Raw genomic sequence first — 23691 nt, 5'->3', positions numbered from 1 at the left:
CACATGCTGTCTTCAAAATACATACAAATAGTGAGTCACTCATTCATGCATCTGTGCTCTAAGTAATATCCCCCACCGAACCATACAGACACTGATACTGATACTCAAAAAAACAACTAATAACCCATATACACACTCATGTAGCTACTCACCAACCCATGCAGCCACTTATACACAAAGTGAGACACAGATACAGATATTTAAATATTTAAACATTACTCGCTAATATATGTATTCACTAAAATACATTTAATAAGTCAGTTAACCAATCAATTTTACACAAAAAAAATCAATTTAGACATTTATTTACCCATTTATTCTTCCATCAACCTTTAGATATACATATATAAAAAATATTTATTTTTCAGAAAGATACACATTCACTGGATGATGTCATCAGTGATGTCATTTGAGATGTCATGAGTGATGTCATGAGTGATGTCACTGACCATGTCATGAGTGATGTAATATGTGACGTCATCAGCAGTGCATTGCACGCGCAAGTTATAGTGAGTCCAACTAACTATAACGTGGGAATTTCAATGGTTTTATGCGAGTAAAATTTCCACCTAACTATAACTGGTGTGAAACCTATGGTTTTTTTCAGTGAATTTAATAGGTTTTTTAAATGCTAATTCCTAACTATAACTGGTGTGAAACCTATGGTTTTTTCAGTGAATATATATATATATATATATATAAAATTTCTATGGCAAAATGAAACCCCTCATTTTGTTCCTTTTCGAATTAAATGTATTAAGTGTTACCACTTTATTCCAATCAAGATGACTTCAGGTGTGCCATACTTTTGTCATAAGTAAGACTGTTAGCGTTCTAGTTGTTCTTTAGAACACTCTGGGACATTCTGTCATTGGGCTATAGTTGGGCTACATCTGGCTGATATTTGGGCTACATTTAGGCTCTTTTGTCTCTGGTGGCCATCTTGGGAGACTGCATATCAGAATTTTTTTAATGAAATATAAGAGGATTTCTTCAACAACCTAAACATCTTGGTGGTGTTAACTTCCCCAATATCTCACGCTTTCATTCTGCTTTTACTCTCAAGCAAATTTGGCCTTTTCTTCTTGAAACCTTGTCTCCCCCTACCACGGCTTGGAGCTCTCTGGAATTGGCTCAACTTCACCCCTTCTCCTTCCTTATTGCCTCCAATCTCACTCAACCACCTCCTAAGCTACTTTCTCCTATTTCTAAACACTCCAAAGCTTTAACACTTGCCCTTTTTCGATCATTCTCTTTACCATCTACCCTTCATATGAATACTCCACTTTGGTATAATAAATCTCTTAAATTACGCAATCGTGCGCTCTTTTGGAAGGAATGGATTGACAAAGGAATTCTCACTTACCAACATCTTATTTCTGATAATTCCTTATTAACCTTTCCAGCACTTCGTGATTCCTTCGGTATCTCTAACAAATACTGCACACACTTTCATGAACTTCTGCCCAAACTATCCACTATTATCCTACACAATACTCCTTCGTCCTCTTCACCTCCCCTCCTTGCTTCTTCACCTAACTTTCAGGTTCCCCTTAAGGCCTCTGCTATTTATAAATTACTTTCTCCCTCACTTACTGACAGGCCTAAAACTAATCTTGAACTTCTCTGGGAATCGGACCTCAATCAAACTTTCCCCTCACTTACCTGGGACTCTATTTGGTCCAAACTTCATTCCACCTCTCGTTCCGCTAGTACCACACAAACCCTTTATTTTTTTTATAATAGATTATTTTATACTCCCTGTGATTTGTTTAAATTTAAATTGTTAGACACTAAGAAGTGTTGGTCCTGTTCATGCACTCCTGGTGATTTTGTTCACATGTTTTTTCTTTGTCCTAAGGTCCAACTTATGTGGTCCCACATTTGGTCTACACTTAATAAGATTTTATCTACTAATGTTCCCTTTGTTATTTCTTCTGTATTCCTGGGTGGTCTGGCCCCAGTTTGGGATGTCCCACTCCATATTCGTAAATTTATTGATCTTTGCATTGCTATTGCTTTTCAAATTATTATTATTTTTTTTTTTTTTTTTTTTTCAAATCATTTTTATTGAAGTAGAAGAAAGCAAAAGAAACACAGTACAATAATTCTTCCGCTACATAAATGACTGACTCATTTCACGATGTACAATTACACAAAAGCAAAGAATATAAAATATAAAGTAAGACAATGCTTGCTAAGTTGAAGTACAGGTACATACATAACGCTCAGTGCGTGGAGGTAGAGGCATAGGGTCCATAGGAGAATAACTAGAGCATTTTCAAATACTACAGGGGGAACGTGACAGTATCAACAGCGACTGCCTCAGGGAGGCTTATAGTGAAATGAAGAGGCGTCCAATGATTTCCACAGTTTCTTATTTGTCGGCCTCCATGTAGATGCCTGAAGTGCCGGATTGTTAGCACCCCTCAGGAATGATAACCACTCCTGCCAGATTTTGAAGTTCACCTCATTTGCACTTTTCCACTTGCACAGAACCACCTTACAGGCCAATGTAAGCATTAAGTCCAGGAGCAGGCGGTCCTGATCATTTGACAACTGCGGGTCAAGGGCTCCTAAGATCACATATACAAAGGTCCGTGCAGGATTGATCTTGAAAATGAAAGAAATGCAGTCGAATATTCTATCCCAGTATGCTCCTAGAGCGGGACAGTGAAACAACATGTGAGCAAGATCCCCTGGACCTGACTGGCAGTTCCAGCATGTTGGTGAATCTCTTAGTTTACATTTAAAGAGTTTATCCGGAGTCCAGAACGCCCGGTTTATAAGCATGTATTTTGTTTGGAATAGGATGGGAGATACTTTATGGGTAAGAGCAGCCTTATGGATTACTTCCCAGTCAAAACATATTCCCGTTGAGTTCGGTTCAGCCTCCCATTTCAATTCCACCTTTCTATGAGCTTTCGTGGGAAGAGGTAACAACAATTTATAAACCCTTGAGACGAAGTGACCCGCATACATAAGTCGAGGGAGATGGAGTATTAGCCAAGGGGTGTAGGGAGAGAAGTTACGAGCGGTCAGAGCAGCTTTGATTTTCAAGAACTCATAAAATTCCATCGGAGTAAGGTCATATTTCTGTTGCAAGGTCGAGAACGGGATTGGATCTTTACCGTCATACAGATCCTTTGCTAAGTTAATGCCCTTCCCGGACCATGATTCCCAGCATAGTCTATCAACGTTATGCTTAAGATAGGGGTTTCCCCACAAGGACATGAAAGATGACTTAGTGAATGTTAACCTTGTTTTGTGTGTAAGGTCTAGTCTAAGTAGAGCCCGTCTAGTATTTAGGATTATATATTTGGAGTGTGGTAAATGTTTTAGATCCATAGTGAGGAAGGATGCAAGAGGGGCATGATTTACTAATGATTCCTCGATATTGATCCATATCGGTGTATAGATAGGGGATTTTGTCAACCATTGGGCACCTTGCTTGCAGAGGAATGCTGTCTGGTAGTTCCTGAAAGAGGGCAGGCCCAGGCCGCCTTTATCTTTCGCTAATTGCAGCTTTTTTAACGCAATCCTGGCTTTCTTGCCACGCCACAGGAAGTTACCAAACAGTTTGTCTACTCTAGCAATAAAATTGTCCGAAAACGACATAGGGAGCATGCTAGCTAGATAATTGACCAACGGAGTAGTCATCATCTTGAGCGTCTCCGCTCTGCCCCACCAGGAGATGAACTTCGGTGACCACCCTTCTAATAGTGTAGCTATTTTCTTTAAAGTTAGTTCCTCATTTATCTTCAGAGTGGAAATCAGGTCTTTATCGAAGTCCAACCCCAGATATTTAAAACAGTGAGGCTGCCAGGTAAGACCAGAGTCCCCAATGATACCTTTGTCCCCTATGCTGTTCAGGAGTTTAACCTCCGTTTTATCTTTATTGAGCTTGTAACCAGATACCTTGGAGAATTCCTCGATATCAGCCATAAGTGCAGGAATTGCTTCATCAGCTCTCTCTGATAAGACAAGCACGTCATCCGCGTATGCCGTTAATTTAACCGTACAATCCCCAAATGGAATGCCAGCTATATTAGAGTCATTCCTTATATGATACAAGAACAGTTCGATCGCTAGTAAGAACAATGAGGGAGATAGGGGGCATCCCTGTCTCGTGCCCTGCTTTAGACAGAAGGAGGAGGAAAAGGAACCACCAGCTCGAACCCTTGCTGAGGGGCAGCAGTATAAGGACATTACCAACCTTGTAAAGGTGTCTCCCAGGTTGAATTTATGTAGGACTGCTTCGAGGAAGGACCAATCTACCTTGTCGATGGCCTTTTCGGCATCCAACGTTATAGCTACTGTGGGTGTGTCTATTAATTTCGCTTTTTCTAATACATGTGCTAGAATCCTCGTGTTGTCACTGGATAGCCTATTTTTAAGGAACCCTGCTTGGGACGGATGAACTAATTGGGGAAGGACCTTCTGAAGGCGGGCAGAGAGTATCATAGCCAAGATCTTACAATCTATATTAATCAATGATATAGGTCTGTAGTTTTTCGGGAGCGAAGGGTCTTTACCCTCCTTAGGGAGTACTGCAATGATCGCTTCTGCCAGAGTGCCTCCGACCTCACCTGAGTTATTTATTTCCTGAAATAGACGAAAAAGGGGCTCAACTAAAAGGGAGGAGAAGGTTTTGTAGAATTTTGCCGTGAAGCCATCCGGGCCCGGGGCCTTCCCTGTCTTCAGATTTTTAATTGCATTCTCTATTTCTACAGCATCAATTGGGCAGTTAAGACTAACCTGGTCCTCGGCAGATAGCCGTGGGAGAACACATTCATCCAAATACGCCTTGGTCTTGTTTCCCTCCACCTTTTCATTTTTTGCATACAGATCTTTATAAAATACTTTGAAAACGTCTGCTATTTTGTCTGGTTCCGAATGTAGCTCCCCTAAGGCATCTTTAATGACACTGATAGAATTCTTCTGGACCTTAAACTTCAGATACGAAGCTAGACTCTTGCCAGCCTTATTGGAATCGCATAGCATAAACCTCCTTCTCTTATCAAGCCAAACCCCCGCCCTTTCACTAACTATTTTATTATATTCATATTTTTTATTCGCCAAGGCATGAAGAGACATGTCATCCCTATTCTGTAGATGTTTACTTTCCAAAGTTATAATTTCCTTCTCTAAGGTCTCCAGGTTCGCATGGTAATCCCTGTTCATTGCTGATCTGATTTTGATGCACACACCCCTTATGGTGCTTTTCAACGCCTCCCACCTGATAAGATCAGTCGTGTCCCCCTCTTTGTTATCCTGCAGATAGGAAGAAATCGCAGCTAGCAATGTGGCCCTATGTTGTTCCTTTCCTAGGATTTCGTCATTCAGGCGCCAGGACGTCTGACGAGAGGAGGGTATAACATTAGCTATGGATAAGGAGATGCATGAGTGATCAGACATTACACGTGGTTCAATTGTAGTAGACTCTATTCTAGGGACCCCGTTCTGAGACATGAGGATGTAATCGATTCGAGAATACGAATCGTGTGGCGAGGAATAAAAAGTGTAATCCCTTTCCGTGGGGTTCTGAAGCCTCCATGTGTCTACCAGGTGAAAGCGTTGGCATAGATTAAGGAAAGCTTTATGAGATTTATTTGATGTGAAGGGACAATGGGAATCTCTATCTAGAGTAGCATCCATCGGAAGATTGAAATCCCCGGCCAATATGTGAACAGCATCATCGGGGATATTTTCAACATGCTTATTCAGATCTTCCCAGAATTTGAGGTCACTGGTATTAGGAGCATAGATGTTCGTGACATAAAACTCTGTTCTGTCTCTGCTCAGTTTGGCTGTGACCCACCTCCCGTCTACACTCGCCTCAGAGGACAAAATTTCTACCTTAGATTTCTTTGCAACCAGTATCAGAACGCCATTCTTTTTATTCACAGCCTCTGCACCCACAACCTCATTATAATACTTATTTCTCAAGTGGTAAAATTGCTTAGCCTCAAGCTTCGTCTCCTGCAATAACACAATGTCACCTCTCAATCTCCGTACGTAATCCAGGATCTTCTGTCTCTTGACAGGTTGGTTTAGACCTTTAACATTAAGAGATCATATTTTCAGTTGATCGACATTACCCACTCCCAACGGAGTACCAATTGTATTATGTGACATCATTAGATCTTATTTTCATAGTTATAATTATATCTCTCACATAATACAAACCGCAGCATGGTAGATTGAAAACGCTCTTAGATCTATGGAACCCACAAGCGTGGAAATAGAGCCCACCACCTGACCCACCACCAAGCATCAAATCAGGAAAGACTATGCAAGCACAAAAGGACAAAATTAAAAAACATAGAACACACAGCCCGACCCAAAATCCCCTCACCCCCCCACCCTCCCCACCCCAACTGTATGTAGCAGGCATGGTGACTGGAAAGAGACTGCGTTAGCACTGCATCTTCCCCGTGCACGTATACATACTTAGAAGATTGTGGAACAAGGAACTGGTACGACATGCTTATAACAGGCATATAAACGACCATTAAGTAAGGCAACAAAGGTACGCCAATGCCCAGGGGGCCCCTTCAAGAAAAGAAGCGTGATAGACATGTAGTCCTGCGGGCCATAGGGTGAAGCACGAAACAACAACATGACCAACCATCATGACCAACCATCGTAGTCCTACCCATAACCACCCATAACCACCCGTATCCACCAGATAGGCGTGATAACCTGTAGTCAGAATTACAGAACTGAATCACATTATGCCAACATGCAATAATAGAGACAATCTTTGCAGCAAAAGAGCAACAACGGATGTACCACCACCAGATAGGGGTGATAACCTGTAGGCAGAAATACATTGCTGAATCACATTATGCTAATAGGCAATAGTAAGGCCATTCTTCACAGCTAAAGAGCAACAACGGATCCACTCATCTCAAAGCACATTCACTTATATCCTGAGGCCGAGGCCTGATCCTCTGAATCCTCGGGTTTATTCGTTTCCATGTCCAAGTCCTCAGGACCATCCAGCATACGTTTCAATTTCAGTGGGTCAGAGAAGATGTGCGGAGAGCCTTGGATAATCACACGGTACTTCGCTGGGCCCATAAACCCATACTGGAAACCCCTTTTCTTCAACTGTGGTCGGAGTGCCAAGAACGCCTTCCTCACGTCCACCGTTTCCTTACTATAGTCCTGTGAAATATAAATTTTGGCAGATTTCCACAGAATATGGTTATTTTTCCGCATAAAGCCCAGAATCTGCTCTACATGCTGGTAGCGTAGTGGCTTACACACAATAGCTCTAGGGCCTTTCTGATTCTTGATCATTCTGCCCGGCACTCTGTGGGCCCTATCGAATTCCAGCGTGCGATCAAAGGTCATGTTAGTCGATTGGGTGAACCATGATTCCAAAAAGGCCACACAGCTCTCATGTTGATCCTCTGAACCCTCCGGAATTCCAAAAATTCGTAGGTTTCCTCTCCTATTCCTGTCCTCCAACTCAGCTAGTTTCCGCGTTGTTTGGTCAGCAGCTATACATAGGCGCTTTATGGCAGTGCCTGATTTAACCTCCATGTCTTCGAGTCTGCTAATCCTTGATTCTGCTTCAACCAGTTTTGCATTGGTGTCGCGGTTGTCTTGCCTGATCGCCGCCACTTCCTCTTTGGTTGCTCTAGCCAGATCTCTCACTTCATCCAGTCTGTTTAGTATCAGCTCTACCGGGTCTGGATTGCCTTTTCCCGCCTTGTTGGGTGAATTCGGGTTCTCATATTTAAGCCTCTTCAAGCTTTTCGCTATCTCTTTGTTGTCCGCCATTGCAGCACACGCCCCCTTCGGAGTGCTTGTTTTCGATTCTTCAAGTGCACCTTCTTCGAGCCAGGTATATTCAAGTATACATATATTTATGGGACTACCAAGGGCCGTTGTTCACTCTACCTATGCGCCACCTATGCGCCACCTATATGGTATCCCTCATGTACGTGTAAGGTCCTGCACGAGTAGAGACATGCATACATCTCGTCTGGTGTGTTATTTTAAAGTGCGTTCTGGGCGGCTGAATTGCGCAGTTCTGCGATGTATCATCAAAGTAGTGTGATAACCCACATAGGAGCAAGACCGAACATCCACTGATTTTCAATCCACAGGCCACAGGCCACCAGGAGCAGCGCAGGACACCTTCACAGATTTATAAGCACCCATGCAGCGCCTTACAACTATTTATTCATCAAGGCAGTCTCTGTCATCATGTGTCTGACCTGCAATGCAGTGGTGCTCCCTAGCGTAGGAACCTACTTCTGCACTGAATTCGCTCAGACCGATATTGCCACTGACTTGAAAAATGCATATGCACCATTCGTTATTGCTTGGAAGAGCGCTAATTAAATTGGTGTTCAAGCTTCCTTATTTCCGCTCACAGCACACATAGTTCACAAGCAGCAAAGATTGCGAGGTAATAGGCAGAGACTGTCGTGCTGATCGCCAGCTGCGTGCATCGTGTGACTCTCACTAGCTTACGGAGAGGTACAGAAACTCCCGTTTTAAAAAGCAGGAGCCGCCATTTTGTGGTCGCGGGTAGCACGGGCAGCGTCAGTGATTCCACATGGGTCTAACGTCCCATAAAGTCCGTCGTATTACTCACGATTCTACCCAGCTCATCTTTAGCCCCTCAGCTCCCAGCTCTCATTCTTGGACCAGATGGGATCCCTGGTTCTCTCCGGCAGCGATCGGCGGGGCTACGCGGTCTCCTCGTCCGCTTCAGACACTGCAGTCACCGGCGGGAAACATACGAGGCGGTCAAAGCACCCCTTCCCGTCCTCTGATTTTCATGCGCGACCCCTCTAAATGCTCCTCTCGCATTCCGGTTGTCAAATCAATGACCCGTGGTGGCATCGGAGCAGTAAGACATGTCCCCCATTCAATTTCCGATCACGGCACGGGCAGAGGGAATCACAGCGCCGCCATCTCTCTCGGCGTCCAAACCACGCCCCCATCGCTTTTCAAATTATAACAACTAATTGGAAAGACACTACAAACGTGGTTTATAATGCTTGGTGGAATTTGCTCTGCCATCATCATAGACTAGATCGTGCATGTGCTTCTTCTATTCCATTGTTGATAAAACGTGATTTACTTTGGTCCCCTTTAACAGTCTTTTTATCTCAAAGTGCCTCTTGATCACATGTTATTGTTATCTTTAGTATTACTGTTATTATTATTACTGTGAACTTCATACCTCTTTAATTCTCTTCCCATATATTTTTCTATTGCTGTTCCCCTTCCATCCCCCCTTTTTTCCCCTTCTTCCCTCTTTCTTTCTCTCTTCCTTCCCCACAAAATGAAAAGTTATAAAAGCATTTTTTCTTTGTATAGTGCTTTCCCCTTTTGGGGCCTTTCTTGTTTATTGGCACATTCTTCCCCACAATTGTTTTAATTCGTATCGCTCTTTATTTGTGCTATTGTACTGATGTTTTACATTGTTTTCTTCAACTCAATAAAGCTTTTCAAACTTAAAAAAATATAAGAGGATTTGAGAAGTCACTCAAAATGTGCCCTAATTTTTCTTTCTTCAGCACTAATCATAATTTCTATGGCAAAATGAACCCCCTCATTTTGGAGCATATTATCAAGGGGCTTTATCTCCGCTTTTTTGGCTTTAAAAGCCAAGAAAGCGGAGATAAAATTATCTCCCTATTACCAAGCTGTCGCTAACACCAGTTAGCGACAGCTAATAGGAGATAGTGACCATCTTGGGCCCCGCTTTGCATGTCAGTGATATTTATCACTAATGACATGCAAAGTGGGCGTGCCAAGATGTTAGCGACTGAAAACAGTCGCTAACATCGCTATCTCCTATTACCAACTTTTGGAGATATTCGCGCTAAGCGCGAATATCTCCAAAAGCTAACACCTGCCCTGAGCAGTTCTTAGCCATGTTAACCAATGGGAGGTGGATAACATGGCCAAGAACATTTGCTCGATAATGCATGAATATCGCTGACTTTTCAGCGATATTCATGCATTGCGGCCGTTTTTTATCGCATTTGCGATAAACCTTGCTAATAGCAAGGTTTATCTGCGATAAAAATCGCCGATTTGCGGCGATAATTTCTGTCTCTAAACAAGTTAGAGACAAAAATTATCTCTATTGGTTGGTAATATGCCCCTTTGTTCCTTTGCAAATTAAGGGGCATATTACCAAGCAATAGCGATAATTATCGCTATTGCTTGGTTAGAGACAAAAATTTACAGCTGAGCTGCGGCGATTTTTATCGCAAATAAACCTTGGTATTACCAAGGTTTATCGCAAATGCGATAAAAATCGCCGCAATGCATAAATATCGCTGAAAAGTCAGCGATATTCATGCATTACCAAGCTAATGCTCTTAGCCATGTTATCCACCTCCCATTGGATAACATGGCTAAGAACTGCTCAGGGCAGGTGTTAGCTTTTGGAGATATTCGCGCTTAGCGCGAATATCTCCATAAGTTGGTAATAGGAGATAGCGATTTTAGCGACTGTTTCCAGTCTCTAACATCTTGGCACGCCCACTTTGCATGTCATTAGTGATAAATATCACTGACATGCAAAGTGGGGCCCAAGATGGTCGCTATCTCCTACTAGCTGTCGCTAACTGGTGTTAGCGACAGCTAGGTAATAGGGAGATAATTTTATCTCCGCTTTCTTGGCTTTTAAAGCCAAAAAAGCGGAGATAAACCCCCTTGATAATATGCCCCTAAATGTTTTAAGTGTTAACACTTTATTCCAATCAAGATAACTTCAGGTGTGCCATACTTTTGTCATAAGTAAGACTGTTAGCGCTCTAGTTGTTCTTAAGAACACTCTGGGACATTCTGTCATTGGGCTATAGTTGGCCTACATCTGGCTGATATTTGGGCTACATTTGTTTTTTTTTGTCTCTGGTGGCCATCTTTGGGCTACATTGGGCTACATTTGGGCTCTAACATATATATAGCCCAATGTAGCCCAATATATATTTTTTCAAAGTTAATTTTCGTAAAAACCACTGGAGCATATATCTTGAGACATAGCAAAGGCACATCGGGGTACCAGTCCCTACAATTTTGCCAAGTTTGGTGGAAATCCATTCAGCCGTTCGGGCTAAAAGTGAGTCCAACCGCCCTATGGAAATTAACATGGGGGAAAACACGTTTTGGGACCCCCCTTTTATCTCGGCCCCCGCTTGACGGATCCCCCCGACACTTTCAGGGAAGGAGCGGAGTGCAGCGAGGCAAAGTTAAGGAAAATTACAGGCAGATCCCTCATTCGGCGCTAAAGTTATTCCCAATAGAATGTTGCGGATTTCCTATGGAAAACGATCCCAACTATAACTACCTACTGGCAACTGCCAGTAGGTCATATATATATATATATATTTATATATATATATATATATATATATCTATATATAATTTCATGTTTTTTAAATTGCTTATTTTTTAAGAATATATATGTATATTAAATTTGCATTAAATATGAAAACTGGGTTATTATTTAGTATGTTAATATTTTAAATAAACTATATATAATGGTGTAAATATGAATTGTTATATATACTTACCTTATGTCCGTCAATATTCTGTTCCACAAAGTATTTGACTCAATATTTTGGTAGTTTACATAAAGAGGGCCAGATCCAACAAATGTTCGCGCAATGCAGCAAGACAACTTGCAGCACTGCATCAAAGAGAGGATATGGTGCATTCCTGTCCTCTGCCTGCACTCGCACACAATCTGCAGCCTAGCGCCAAAGCATAAGGGTGCTGCAATGCAGAACCCTTAGAAAGCAGAAACAACGAGGATAAATAAATATATTTCTTCTCGTTTCACCTCTGGTGGGAAGGTGTACAATTCTGATGCATTCCCAGTTTTAGCACTGTCAGTAAATCTGGGAATGCTTCAGAATACATGGTTAGATGCATGGGAACACTCATGCTCCACCCTCATAACACCCCCCCCCACGTAGAGTAACTCAAGGCAGAGACCTGCGCTGCCTTGCGTTACCCCAGATTTACCAAGCCACGCAGGGCTGCGCAAAGTGGCCTTGCTTGGCTTGAGAAATCTCATTCAAGGATTTGCGTCTCTCTGCGTCCCGTGTGTGGCACAAGGGCAACGCAAAACCTTAATAAATCTGGGCCAAATGACAATATTGTTGTTCTCAATATTATGTCATACAAACCCTCAATGTAGAATCGTAATCCTATACCGGTTTACTTTCAGGTTTATAGTCCGAGAATTTCATTTTGATGAGAAAGAATTGAAGTCGGAAAAAGAAGAGCTGACACGATTAACTGCTGATAAGAAGCAACAATATGTAAGTCTGATCAAAGTGGAAAGTTCTCTAGCTATGACCTCCTTCCCAGTAGGTTAGCCGCAGTCTCACCATCGTTTTGTACTTTTTTCACAAAAATATTCTAACCCCTTAATATTTCTGTTTCAAGGGTCCATTATTGCGCTGGTTAAAGGTGAATTTCAGTGAAGCATTCATCGCGTGGATTCATATGAAAGCATTACGGGTTTTTGTTGAATCTGTTTTGAGGTAAGTGAACAGGTCTGTGCATACATTATTAATAAAATGTCTGCAATGACAACATTTATGTTGAGTTAGTTATGAAGTGATCTATTTTACTGTGATGCTGAGTGATGTGGTGTGCTGACTGGGTACTCAGGGGCAGATTTACAAGAACTGACGCATCTCTGCATTTTAGCAGGGATGCGCCAGTTAACTTGCGTGACGGAAAAATAGCCTTGCGCCACCATGGATGCGCCGCACCATGGCGCAAAGATAGACAGATGCGTGATGCATCTTGTCGGCTTAAGGGCAGCGCATTGCTGGAGTCGTGTCGCAAGTATGACGCAACTCCAGCAATGGTTAGGAATGCCTATTCCTAACATGCTGCATCACTCCTTACGCTTGCTTCAAGCAGGTGCAAGGTTTTGACACAGTGGCGTCGTAAAAGTGACACAGTGAAATCTTGTAGATTTCACTGCGTCACTGTTACATGGCTTCCTTGCAACAGAACGCCCACCCTGCATACATTATACCTGACGCAGGTATAATGTAGCGCAGGGCTTTACAACATGACGCATCTGCCTAGATGCATCACATTGTAAATATGCGCATTGTGGCGCATTGTTTATGTCGCCGTTTCATCACAGAAGTGACCCAATGGCGGCTTAAAGTTGGCGCAAGGGGCTTGTAAATCTGCCCCTCAGTGTAAGTCAGTAAGGAGTAATACAGGAAGTTTGCCCCTAAATTGAAGTTTAACATTTTGTTATTAAATAGTAACTTTACATAAATCATGGCAAACACAGGGGCATATTTACATGCCCCTAATGCCAGCCGAACGTCACTTTTAGTGACGTTGTGGTGGTGATATGGGCATTGCCTTATTTACACTTAACGAGGCTTAACGCTGCCTTTCATGCTATACCTAGCATGAAAGGAGAGAGCAATGGGTGTTGCGGTGGGCGTTCCACCACACCACCCATTCATTTTGACGCTGCCCGATATTTACAAGGATGGTGTAAATATGAGGCAGCACCTAAATTAAGACCCAAAAAAACCTGGGGCCTCATTTATGAGAAATGACACATCGCTGAGTCACTTCTCAGTGCACACTCCTTGCGACATTCCTGATGCGTCATATTTAATGTATGACGCATCATGTCGCAAGAAGTTACAGATACGTCAGTATTTTTGACGTATCTGTAAGCGCAAAAGTGACGCATTGCTGGAGTGTGTCACAAAAGTGACGCAACTCCAGCAATGCGTCCTTTCACATGTGAAAGGGCCTGCGTCAGTCTTACGCCTGCTGTGAGGCAGGCGCAAGATTTTGACGCAACTATGTCCTAAAAGTGACGCAGTGAAATCTCATAGATTTCACTGCGTCACTTCTACGACCCTTCCTTGCGTCAATACGCCCCCATTGCATACATTATACCTGGCGCAGGTATAATGTGGCGCAGGGGTTTACAAAGTGACGCATCTACCTAGATGCGTCACTTTGTAAATATGGCGCAACAAGGTGCATTTTTTACGCCACTGGTGCGTCACCAAAAGTGACGCGCTGGCGGCGTAAAAGTGACGCAAGGGCTCATAAATGAGGCCCCTGGTCTTACCCTGACGAAATCCGAAGAAAGGCTTTATTTCTCCTCGTTTTTGCCGTTTCTATGTGTGCTGCATTATGCTGCAAACAGCAAAATACCCTTGATTGTTTATATGCAGGAAGGTGTCCCTTCTTGCACATAAGCAATCTTTTTTTTTTATTACGAGTTGTAACTTCTATGTGTGCTGCATTCTGAAGTTACAAAACGCCATTGGTGATTGGTTATGTGCAGGAAGGGACACCTTCCTGCACATAAACAATCTTTCCCTGCAATGCAGGCACCCTTGCACAATGGTGCTGGGGTGCCTGCGTTGGCACTAGGCAGCTGCAATTAGCAACAGCGCAGAGTGAAACGCAGGTCTGCACCATATTCTTGTAAATATTGTGCAGCCCTGTGTTTCTGAAGTGACAGAGCCCGGCGTGTTGTGAATATGCCACACAGTTTCTAATTTTGGGGCTTAATAATTAGTTTGGCCATATTTTGTTACATACGTTTAAACTTTATATGTATGATGGCCGTATTAATTTGCCAACTTTTTCAATCATGCTCTCCTTCCAGTGTACAGTAGAATGTCAGGTTAGCTGCAGAGAAAGACAAGCTGCTGAACGCTTACATTTCCTACAATTTTCAGCTTTTCCTCTGTGCCTTGAAGTTGCCCACTGGCAGTATGTAGTGTAGCATACATCACTAAACATAGTGCTTGTTGTTTCACCCTTTTTTAAAGTCTATTAGTGGGATTTCCAAAACATGCCTCCGTGAAACTAAAGTTGTACTTCTGTTGATAGTTTGCTAACATAATCACCATCAGCAGAAATTTAAAAAAACAACTAACAGTTTCAAGGCAAGTGCTTCTCCGCATAAGTCAGTTAATAAATTAAGAATACAGGGCCATATTATCAAGAACGGCGTTAAAATTATCGCCGCTATAGTGACAGGAAACTGCTGCTAAAGTGGCGATAATGGGCTTGATAATATGCCCTTGTGAATTCCATAGAAGCCCAGGTTCACACCAGAACCTGGGCTTCTATGGAAATTCACAAGGGCATATTATCAAGCCCATTATGGCCGCTTTAGCGGCAGTTTCCTGCCGCTGAAGTGCGATAATTTTAACGCCGTTCCTTGATAATATACCCCTAGGTCCCCAGACTCAAAACTTGAGCATTAGTAGTGGGGCGGGGTGTGTGTGTGTTTCTGTGTGTCTGTGTCTGTGTGTGTGTGTACGCACGCACGCACTCAGTGGCAGTTTCCTGCCGCTATAGCGGCGATAATTTTAACACTGTTCTTGATAATATGGCCAAGAGATTTTTATAATTATACCAATTGCACCCAAGTAAAAAATTGTAAATCGTAAGACATTCTTGTGCTCCTAACACTTAGCATAGCAGTAGTGTAGGGAGCGATTAGGAAATTTGTCATTTGCTATACAGTGGAATGTAAGTTGTCCACCAAGGACTGTTGCAAGTGTTTTCGGTTAAAGCATATCCTTTTGTTTACCCTCTAATCTAGTGATTATCTGTGATACCAGGCAAGTCATACAGGACGTACTCATTATAACAGAAAACTCAGGCATAGCTCTATTTATCGCATAAGCAAATAAAGTTTACTACATTTTTTTTAAGTGACCTGGGGGCATTATAACAAGGCGGCGATAAATACATTATCGCCGCTTTAGCGTCCGTTTTCGGACCCTAAGCGACGCTAATTTTATCGCCGTATCAACAAGGCCACTTAGCGTTGGTTTGCAACGCTTAGCGACCAGGGGCCATATTATCAAGCATGGGCGATACATTATCGCCGCTTTTATCGGCAGGAAACTGACGATAAAGCGGCGATAATGGGCTTGATAATATGCCCTTGTGAATTCCCAAAGAAGCCCAGGTTAACACCAGAACCTTCAGTACTCACAGAAGGCATTTAGGAGTCCAAAAGTTAGGAGTCCTAACTTTACTACTACTAAATTGAGAAAAATCCGAGTTTTAAGACTTTCGGTATTCACAGAAGGCATTTAGGAGTCCTAAAGTTAGGATTCCTAATTTTACTACTACTAAATTGAAAAAAATCCTAACATTAAGACTTTCCGTATTCACAGAAGGCATTTAAGAGTCCTAAAGTTAGGACTCCTAACTTCTGTGAATACCGAAATGAGTAAGTGTCTTCTGTGAATACCAAAATGAGTAAGTGCCTTCTGTGAATACCAAAATAGTAGTAAGTTTAGGATTTTGTCTTAAGTTCATACTGTGAATCGGGCTCTTTGTTCTCTTGGTGCATGTGGGCCCTGAGCCCGGTCTAAACCAGTTCTGGGTGGATCCTGAGCACTAGGGGGCAGATTTATGAGGCTCTTGCGCCTCCTTGCGCCGCAATTGCGTCACGTAATGTGACGCAACGGCGGCGCAAACAATGCGCCCTATTTACAACGTGACGCATCTAGGAGATGCGTCACGTTGGAAACCCCTGCGCCATAAGGAGGGGTTCCGGCGCAGGGAGGGGCGTTCCTGCGCAGGAACGCCTCCTAAAAGTGGCTGAGTGAAATCTATGAGATTTCACTCAGTCACTTTCTACGTCAATTCCTTACGCCTGCTTGAAGCAGGCGTAAGGGTGACGCACCATACATTGAATAGGTGGCCCCTGTGCATTGCAGGAGTCATGTCGCACTTGCGACATGACTCCTGCAATGCGCCGCCCGTGCGCCGAGAGATGCGTCACGCATCCTCACTGCCTTGCACCATGGTGCGCGGCATCATAAATGCGGCGCACCATGGGTGGCGGAGCTGTGGCGCACTGTGGCGCATGTTAACTGGCGCATCCCTGGGGATGCGCCAGTTAACATAAATCTGCCCCTTTGTTTTGCTGGCTGCATCTTTCCTTTCAGAGTGAGGGGCAGGGTCTTCAGCCGCCCAGCAGGGGGGTGGATCCAGCATTGTGGAAGGCAGGCACAGCCCTATTCAGGCCCAGGTGCTAACTCCTCCCACCACTCCAGTTGCAATTGCAGTCATTCAGCCTAGTGCTGACTCATCCAGCCTCCTGGGGAATCCCCCGGCCCCTGTCACTCTCAAACCAGACAGTCAATACACAAACAGGCCCAGGCACACAGAAGGGTCAGACAAGAGAACAGCAACTTTCTAAAAGTGCTGTTATCAAACACAGGATTTAAAAACAACCTTTCCTAAAAGATGTGTTATTAAATTCTGAGTTCAGGGATACTAGATACTTATGTCCTATCTTGTTCCTATGGGAAGAAATGCTGTTAACCACTGTAGCCAGCATCCCCCATGTTAACCTATGGAGCAAGATAGCCTTACAGTAGTGAAAAACGAAAATGGCTGCCATTCACTACCAGAGCATGTCACCTGTACTAGTACATGCTCTATCTTTTATATACACTGCACCCTGCCCAGGGGGGTACCTTGGGCCTTCCATAGGGGTGACTGATGTGCACGAAAAGGGAAGGGTTAGGCCTGGTCAGTGGGGACACTGACCAGGAGGACATGGCAGTTCTAAACTGCACACAGGCACTGCAGTGTCAGGCCTGAGACATCATTTTAGGGCTACTCCTGTGGGTGGCACAATCAGTGCTGCAGGCCCACTAGTAGCATTTGTCATCACCAGCCCTGGCACACCCAGTGCACTTTACTAGGGACTTCATGGTGATACAAATATGCCAAACATGTATATTCAATCAGAATAACAATTTACACAGGGAGCACTTACACTCTGGCACTGATCAGCAGTGGCCGAGTGTCCAAAGCATCTAAACCAGCAAAAACGAAATCCAGCACAGCATCAAAAATACAGGAGGTAGAGGCAAAAAGATAGGGGAAACCACGCCAAAGATGCCAGGTCTAACAGGGTCCATGAGGTAATGAAGGAGGTCACTGGGATTGCCCTCTTGCCGGAGGCTAGACGCTGTTTATTGAATGTTTGGGAGCCTACGGATCACAATGTAGCGCAAACTCAGTGGGTAACCTTGGGGGCCATGATTGCTAAGAGAGATATTGCTCAACTGTGGGGGTCCCCGAGGCCGCCAACGGACGCGGCATGGAAGGAAAACATGGACTGGTGCATGTTTAGAGAAAAGACTGTGTATTTAGCTCGAGGTCGCCCCCGGAAATGGTGTAGAATATGGGGACCTTGGAATGGCTATCGTGGAGATATATGTGCGCCCCCTGTTGTAGATGTCCCTGATGTCCCACTTTCTCCCTAGCCCCACATTCCACTCGCTGCTTTATACTTGTTTCACCTCTGCCTAGCCCTCCTCCCTCCCCCCCCGTTTTTCCTACATTGACTGCTGATTTCTTTTCCTCCCCCGTTCTGGAATCTGTACTCTATGTAATATGCTTCTCTGCCTTGCTGTTTATTTCAGAATTTTTCAATAAAAAGAAATATAAAACATTTTTTTTTTTTTTAAAAGAGTGAATCCCCCTAATCAGCCTTGATGAAGTCCAGTGTAGACGCAACACCTGTTTTGCTTTCTCTTACGTGTTATGTCGTGCCACTACCTGTATCATCTCTTCATACACTGAGGAAGAATAAAACTATTAATGGACTTACTAATTAATTACTCAAAGTTACTACTTTGATACTTACATTGGAGTATGCCCAACTTTCCTTGTGTATACCAAATAGCATTTATCCCGGGGCATTGTGCAACCTGGCATCAGTATGCTAATGGTGTTTTACATATCAAGGCAATGCAGAAAGTGGCTTTGAGTGGTAAGGGTAGCCTAGTCGGGTGAGCAAGATGAACCACTGTGTCATTTCCTTCAAAAGAATATTTGTTGCTATCCTCATGCCCACAGGCTATTTACTCATTTGATGAAAAATCAATTTCAGGGTTCAGGAAATGCTTTACTGAAGATGCTGTGCTCTGCACCATATCCAAAATATGTGCAGCGGTTTATGGCTTTGTACGATGGTGCTAGCGTAAGGAGTGGGTTCAGGAATCCACAGAAAGGAAAACTTTTCTTTTGTAATGTAACTAAGCATGAGCGGATTTTGCGGATTGGCAATCCGCGGATTTGCGGATTTGCGTATTTCGAAAATACGCAAAATCCGCGGATCCTAGCGTATTTTTCTTGTTTTTGTGTTCGCACGGGTTTCTGCAAGTTCGCGAGGGTTTTATTGTACAAAACGCTCGCGAACGTGCAGAAACCCGTGCGAACACAATGTGCCTGGGTATTGCGCTCGTGAAAGTCAAGGATGCAAAGTCTATCCAGCATCACAGCTGATTTTCGACGGTAGATTTGGGAAGAAGGCACATCTGCCCAGCCTTGACAACGCTTACGATTGTTTTTGGGCTGATGAATGAGTCACTGAATTTAAGCTTCAACTAGGGCACATGCTTTATTGATATCTGTAAGTGCTTCCTGTTGAGGTTTAATTTTTGTGCCAGGACCATCGTGCCAGAATGAACCCTGCCCTTCATATTTATTCAAGAAGACGCCACCGTTTTGTGCCATACCTCTACTCAACTGGAGTACTTTCTACTGGATAATCAGTAAGTGCTACCTCGTTGGGTAAATGTATAGTGCTTTTACTATACTACAGCTTCCTAAAGTGCCAGAGAGTTGTCTACAGCGACCATGTGTGTGTTACTATGCAATCGCCCCGAAGGGCGCAGGGGTCCCTTGAGTGAGCTGCTGTTGTATTTTACAATGGCGCCAGCAAGCTGCCAGCGCCGTTGTAAAATAGTTACAAAGTTAGCTTGCACAGGAAGCACTTAGATAAAATAAAGCAGCACCTGCTTCGTTTTATCTAGTGGTTCCTGTGCAAGCTAACTTTGTATCTATTTTACAACGGCGCTGGCAGCTTGCTGGCGCCATTGTAAATTAGTTACATGAGTGGGGGTTCAACTTTTGAACCCGTTACGTCCGCGCGGATTATTTTTTTTTCGGATTTTGTGGGAAATCCGTAAAATACGCGGATTGCGGATTCCCCAAAAATCCGAAAAATCCGTGGGCGTAACGGATTTACCGCTCATGCTTAAATGTAACTCATCATTGCACAGCCAAAGATTAGTGTTTGGCTGTGGCTTGAGGCGTCAAGTTACAAAAGAACAAAGGGGCATATTCATGACCCTTATTACATCACGTTTCCTCCACGTGACTTAGTACATGCATGACGCAACCCTTAAGTGAGAATTATGAAGACACGCAAGGCCACATTGCGTGGACCTGAGTGGCTCCGTAAATTTGGAGTAAAGCAACGAAACGCCAATTGCTGTGTTGCCTTACTGTGCCCTTGCAAGGCATTCCATGGGCATTAAATGGGTGCTTACATTTACCAGTATTAGTAAACTTGAAAATGTGCCAAAAAGATTAGCATACCCTGGGGAGGTGTAACAAAGAGAAATATCTTTATTTCTCCTCGTTGTTTTCTCTTTCATCTAAGGAGATGCGTCACTTTGTAAACCCCTTCGCTACTTTAAACCTGCGTCAGGTATAATGTATGCAGGGTGGGTGTTCTCCCGCAAAAAAGGGTCGTAGAAGTGGCTCAGTGAAATCTATGAGATTTCACTGTGCCACCTCTAGGACTCCACTGCGTTGAATCCTTACGCCTGCCTCACAGCAGGTGTAAGAATGACACAGGCGATTTCACATGTGGCTTCCCCCATGTGAAAGGACAATTTGCTGGAGTTGCTTCTGTTTTTGGATACACTCCAGCAGCGCGTCAATTTTGGGCCTACAGGTATGTCAGGAATACGGACGTATCTGTAAATCCTTGCGCTATTGAGCGCCGTACAGTAAATACGGTGCATCCATGGTGTCGCACAGATGGCGTTATGAAAAGTGTTGCATCGCTGGTTTCCTCCGCGATGCAACACTGCTCATAAATGAGGCCCTTGGTTTTTCAAGGTTGCCCATGTGGAGTCCTGAATAGTCTGGGAGAGATTTCAATGAGCAAGGTGTCCACAATACTAAAAATAAGAGCATTTTTAAAGAGAGCTGGAAGATCTGATGACGAACCCCAACCCATAGAACATTCCTCATAAATGGCAGCTTGTCTCTCATGGGATCCTCATTAAAAATTCATAGGGGGAGATTTACAAGCCCCTTGTGCCACTTTTGCGTCACTTTTAACATGGGAAAAGTGACGCAAAAGTGGCGCAAGGGGCTTGTAAATCTGCACCATAATCTTTAGAATATTTCCATGAACTTGCACGAGCCATCGTAGAATACAGTTCCAACACTTTTGAATTGTGACCGTCTAAGAAAATGAAAATAATATATTTAGGGCCCAGTACAAAAATAAATATTGGGCCTGCAGCAGCTTCACTGTCAATGTTCTACCTGTAATGTTACTGCTCATAACTTTCGACTCTTAGGATAATGTGGCCAAGCGCTCTCGGCACGTGAAAATGAAGATAAAATGCTAAATTAATTTGGGGGAAAAATGGCAGCTTTACTACCGTTAAACATTTTGGAAATAACCCAAGGAACCTGTCTATTTGACTCATTTCAGGTATGGGCTGCCAGTGAACTTCCAGGCAATGCTCCTGCAAGCAAACAAGAAATCTACAAAGCGCCTAAGAGATGTTCTAAATGCCATCTTCAAACATTTGGACGAGGCGGCGTCATCTGGGATGATAGATGTATGTATCACATTGTTCTAGTTAATAATAAATCCAGCTATATTTACAGGTACGAGGAAGGGAAATGCGCAACGTCGGATACGTACAATTGACAGAGCTGCAGTGAAATCTTTGTTTTTGATTCCAACTTTTTTTGGGGGAAAGTACTTGGGGGCATATTATCAAGACAGGCGATACAATTATCGCCGCTTTAGCAGCAGAAAACTGCCGCTAAAGATGTCATTTACATCTAACATGAGCTTCAATTGGAATCCCATAGAGCATAATATCTAGCCCATTATCGCCGTTTTAGCAACAGTTTTCTGCCGCCACAGCTGCGATAATTTTATCACCTGTCTTGATAATATGCCCCGTGGGGAGACTATAACGTGGAATTACTTGCTGTGCTCTAGTGAGTGAATGTCTGCATTGAATGCTGCGGTCACAGGCAACAAAAGTGCACATTGAGCTACCTTCACTCCTGTGGAATGATGCTGTTGTGCTACTCCTGCAAGGAAAGAACAGGCATTCGGATATATATGCCAAGATCTAGGAGATCTTTCTGCCATTTTATTTACACTCAGGTGCATATTAGCAAGCCCCTATCGCCTCCACAACGTCACATTTTGTGACGTTGTGGTGGCGATAGGGTCAGCACCCTATTATCAAGGCAGCGTTAAGCGCTTAACACTGCCTTGATAATAGTGCTCCTTTCACACTAAATTTAGCGTAAAAGGGGCGTGCAGTGGGTGTTGAGGTGGGCGTTCCACCCATTGAATTCGACGCAGCCACCTATTTTCAAGGGTGGTGATAATAGGTGGCAGCGCCGAAATTAAGACCAGGATAATCATGGTCTTAAGATGGCGAAAAGAGGAGAAATGCTTTATTTCTCCTCTTTTTTGCTTTTTCCATGTGTGCTGCCTTGTGCAGGACGCATGGAAAAAGCAAAATGCCATGGTTTGTTTATGTACAGGAAGGTGTACCTTCCTGTACATGAACAAACCTTTTTTTTAAATGCCATGTTGTAAATTACATGTGTGCTGCATGAAGCAGCACACATGTAATTTACAAACTGGCATCTTAGGTTTGTTTATGTGCAGGAAGGGACACCTTCCAGTACATAAAGTAGCCTCCCTGCTCGCAGACATCAAAGCAGGAAGCGTGCTTGTGTGTAGCATTTGGTACTAAGATGGAGCAGAGGGAGGGTGCAGGGGTTAGTGACCTGCAGACATGCAGCCAGAGGCTCCACTATCACCGCAGCTGTGCTTGAAGAGGAAGGAATTGACACATACAGTAGAGGTGGGGGTAACCTTCACAGGCACCCTGTAGACTGCATCAGCTCTCTGCCGATAAGAAACCTGAGGGGTGACTAGATAGGGAGTGAAATAGGTCACAGGAAGGGTAATCTGTTTTTATTTTTGTTTTGAATTGCAAAAACTCATCTAGTCAAGTCCAACAACTCTCAGGGGCATATGTACAAGCCCCTATCGTCACAGGAATGTCACTTTTTAGGACGTTCCTGTGGCGATAGGGGCTTCGCCTTTTTTGAAACGCAGCAATAAGCCATTTAACAACACTTAACGCTGCCTTGTACATAATGCCTGCTTTCATGCTTTACTTAGCGTGAAAGGGGTGGGCAGTGGGTGTTGCGGTGGGCGTTCCACCGCAACTCCCGAACGCCCACCGCAACTCCCATTAATTTTGGCACTGCCCCCTACTTACAAGGGTGGCGTATATTAGAGGCAGTGCCAAAATTAAGACCAGGGAAAACCTGGTCTTAACTTGGTGTAATGAGGAGAAATGTTTTATTTTATGTTTGCATAAGGCAGCACACATAGAAGTGACAAAACTGCATTTAAAGATTGTTTATGTGCAGGAAGGGGGACCTTCCTACACATGAACAATCTTCCCCTCAAAGCAGACTCCCTTGCACCATAGTGCAAGGTGCCTGTGTTGGCCCTACACTGCTAAGTGTAGCGCCAGCGCACGGTGAAACACAAGGCTGCACCATATTCTT

The 23691-nt window shown here is 43.6% G+C and overlaps 1 protein-coding gene across 1 annotated transcript in view; it reads left to right on the top strand.

Annotated features, from left to right (window-relative positions):
* Positions 1-23691, top strand: part of ATP6V1C2 (ATPase H+ transporting V1 subunit C2) — a 369892-nt gene that overhangs the window by 308710 nt on the left and 37491 nt on the right. The window contains exons 10-12 of the mRNA XM_078647802.1: positions 12218-12311; positions 12439-12536; positions 21566-21695. Coding sequence (XP_078503928.1) covers positions 12218-12311; positions 12439-12536; positions 21566-21695 — 322 coding nt within the window. The remainder of the gene's footprint in view (positions 1-12217; positions 12312-12438; positions 12537-21565; positions 21696-23691) is intronic.

The sequence above is a fragment of the Lissotriton helveticus genome, chromosome 6 (genome assembly GCF_964261635.1).
Source record: "Lissotriton helveticus chromosome 6, aLisHel1.1, whole genome shotgun sequence".
NCBI lineage: Eukaryota > Metazoa > Chordata > Amphibia > Caudata > Salamandridae > Lissotriton > Lissotriton helveticus.
The sequence above is the reverse complement of the archived record's forward strand: the minus strand, read 5'-3'. Positions and strand labels throughout refer to the sequence as shown.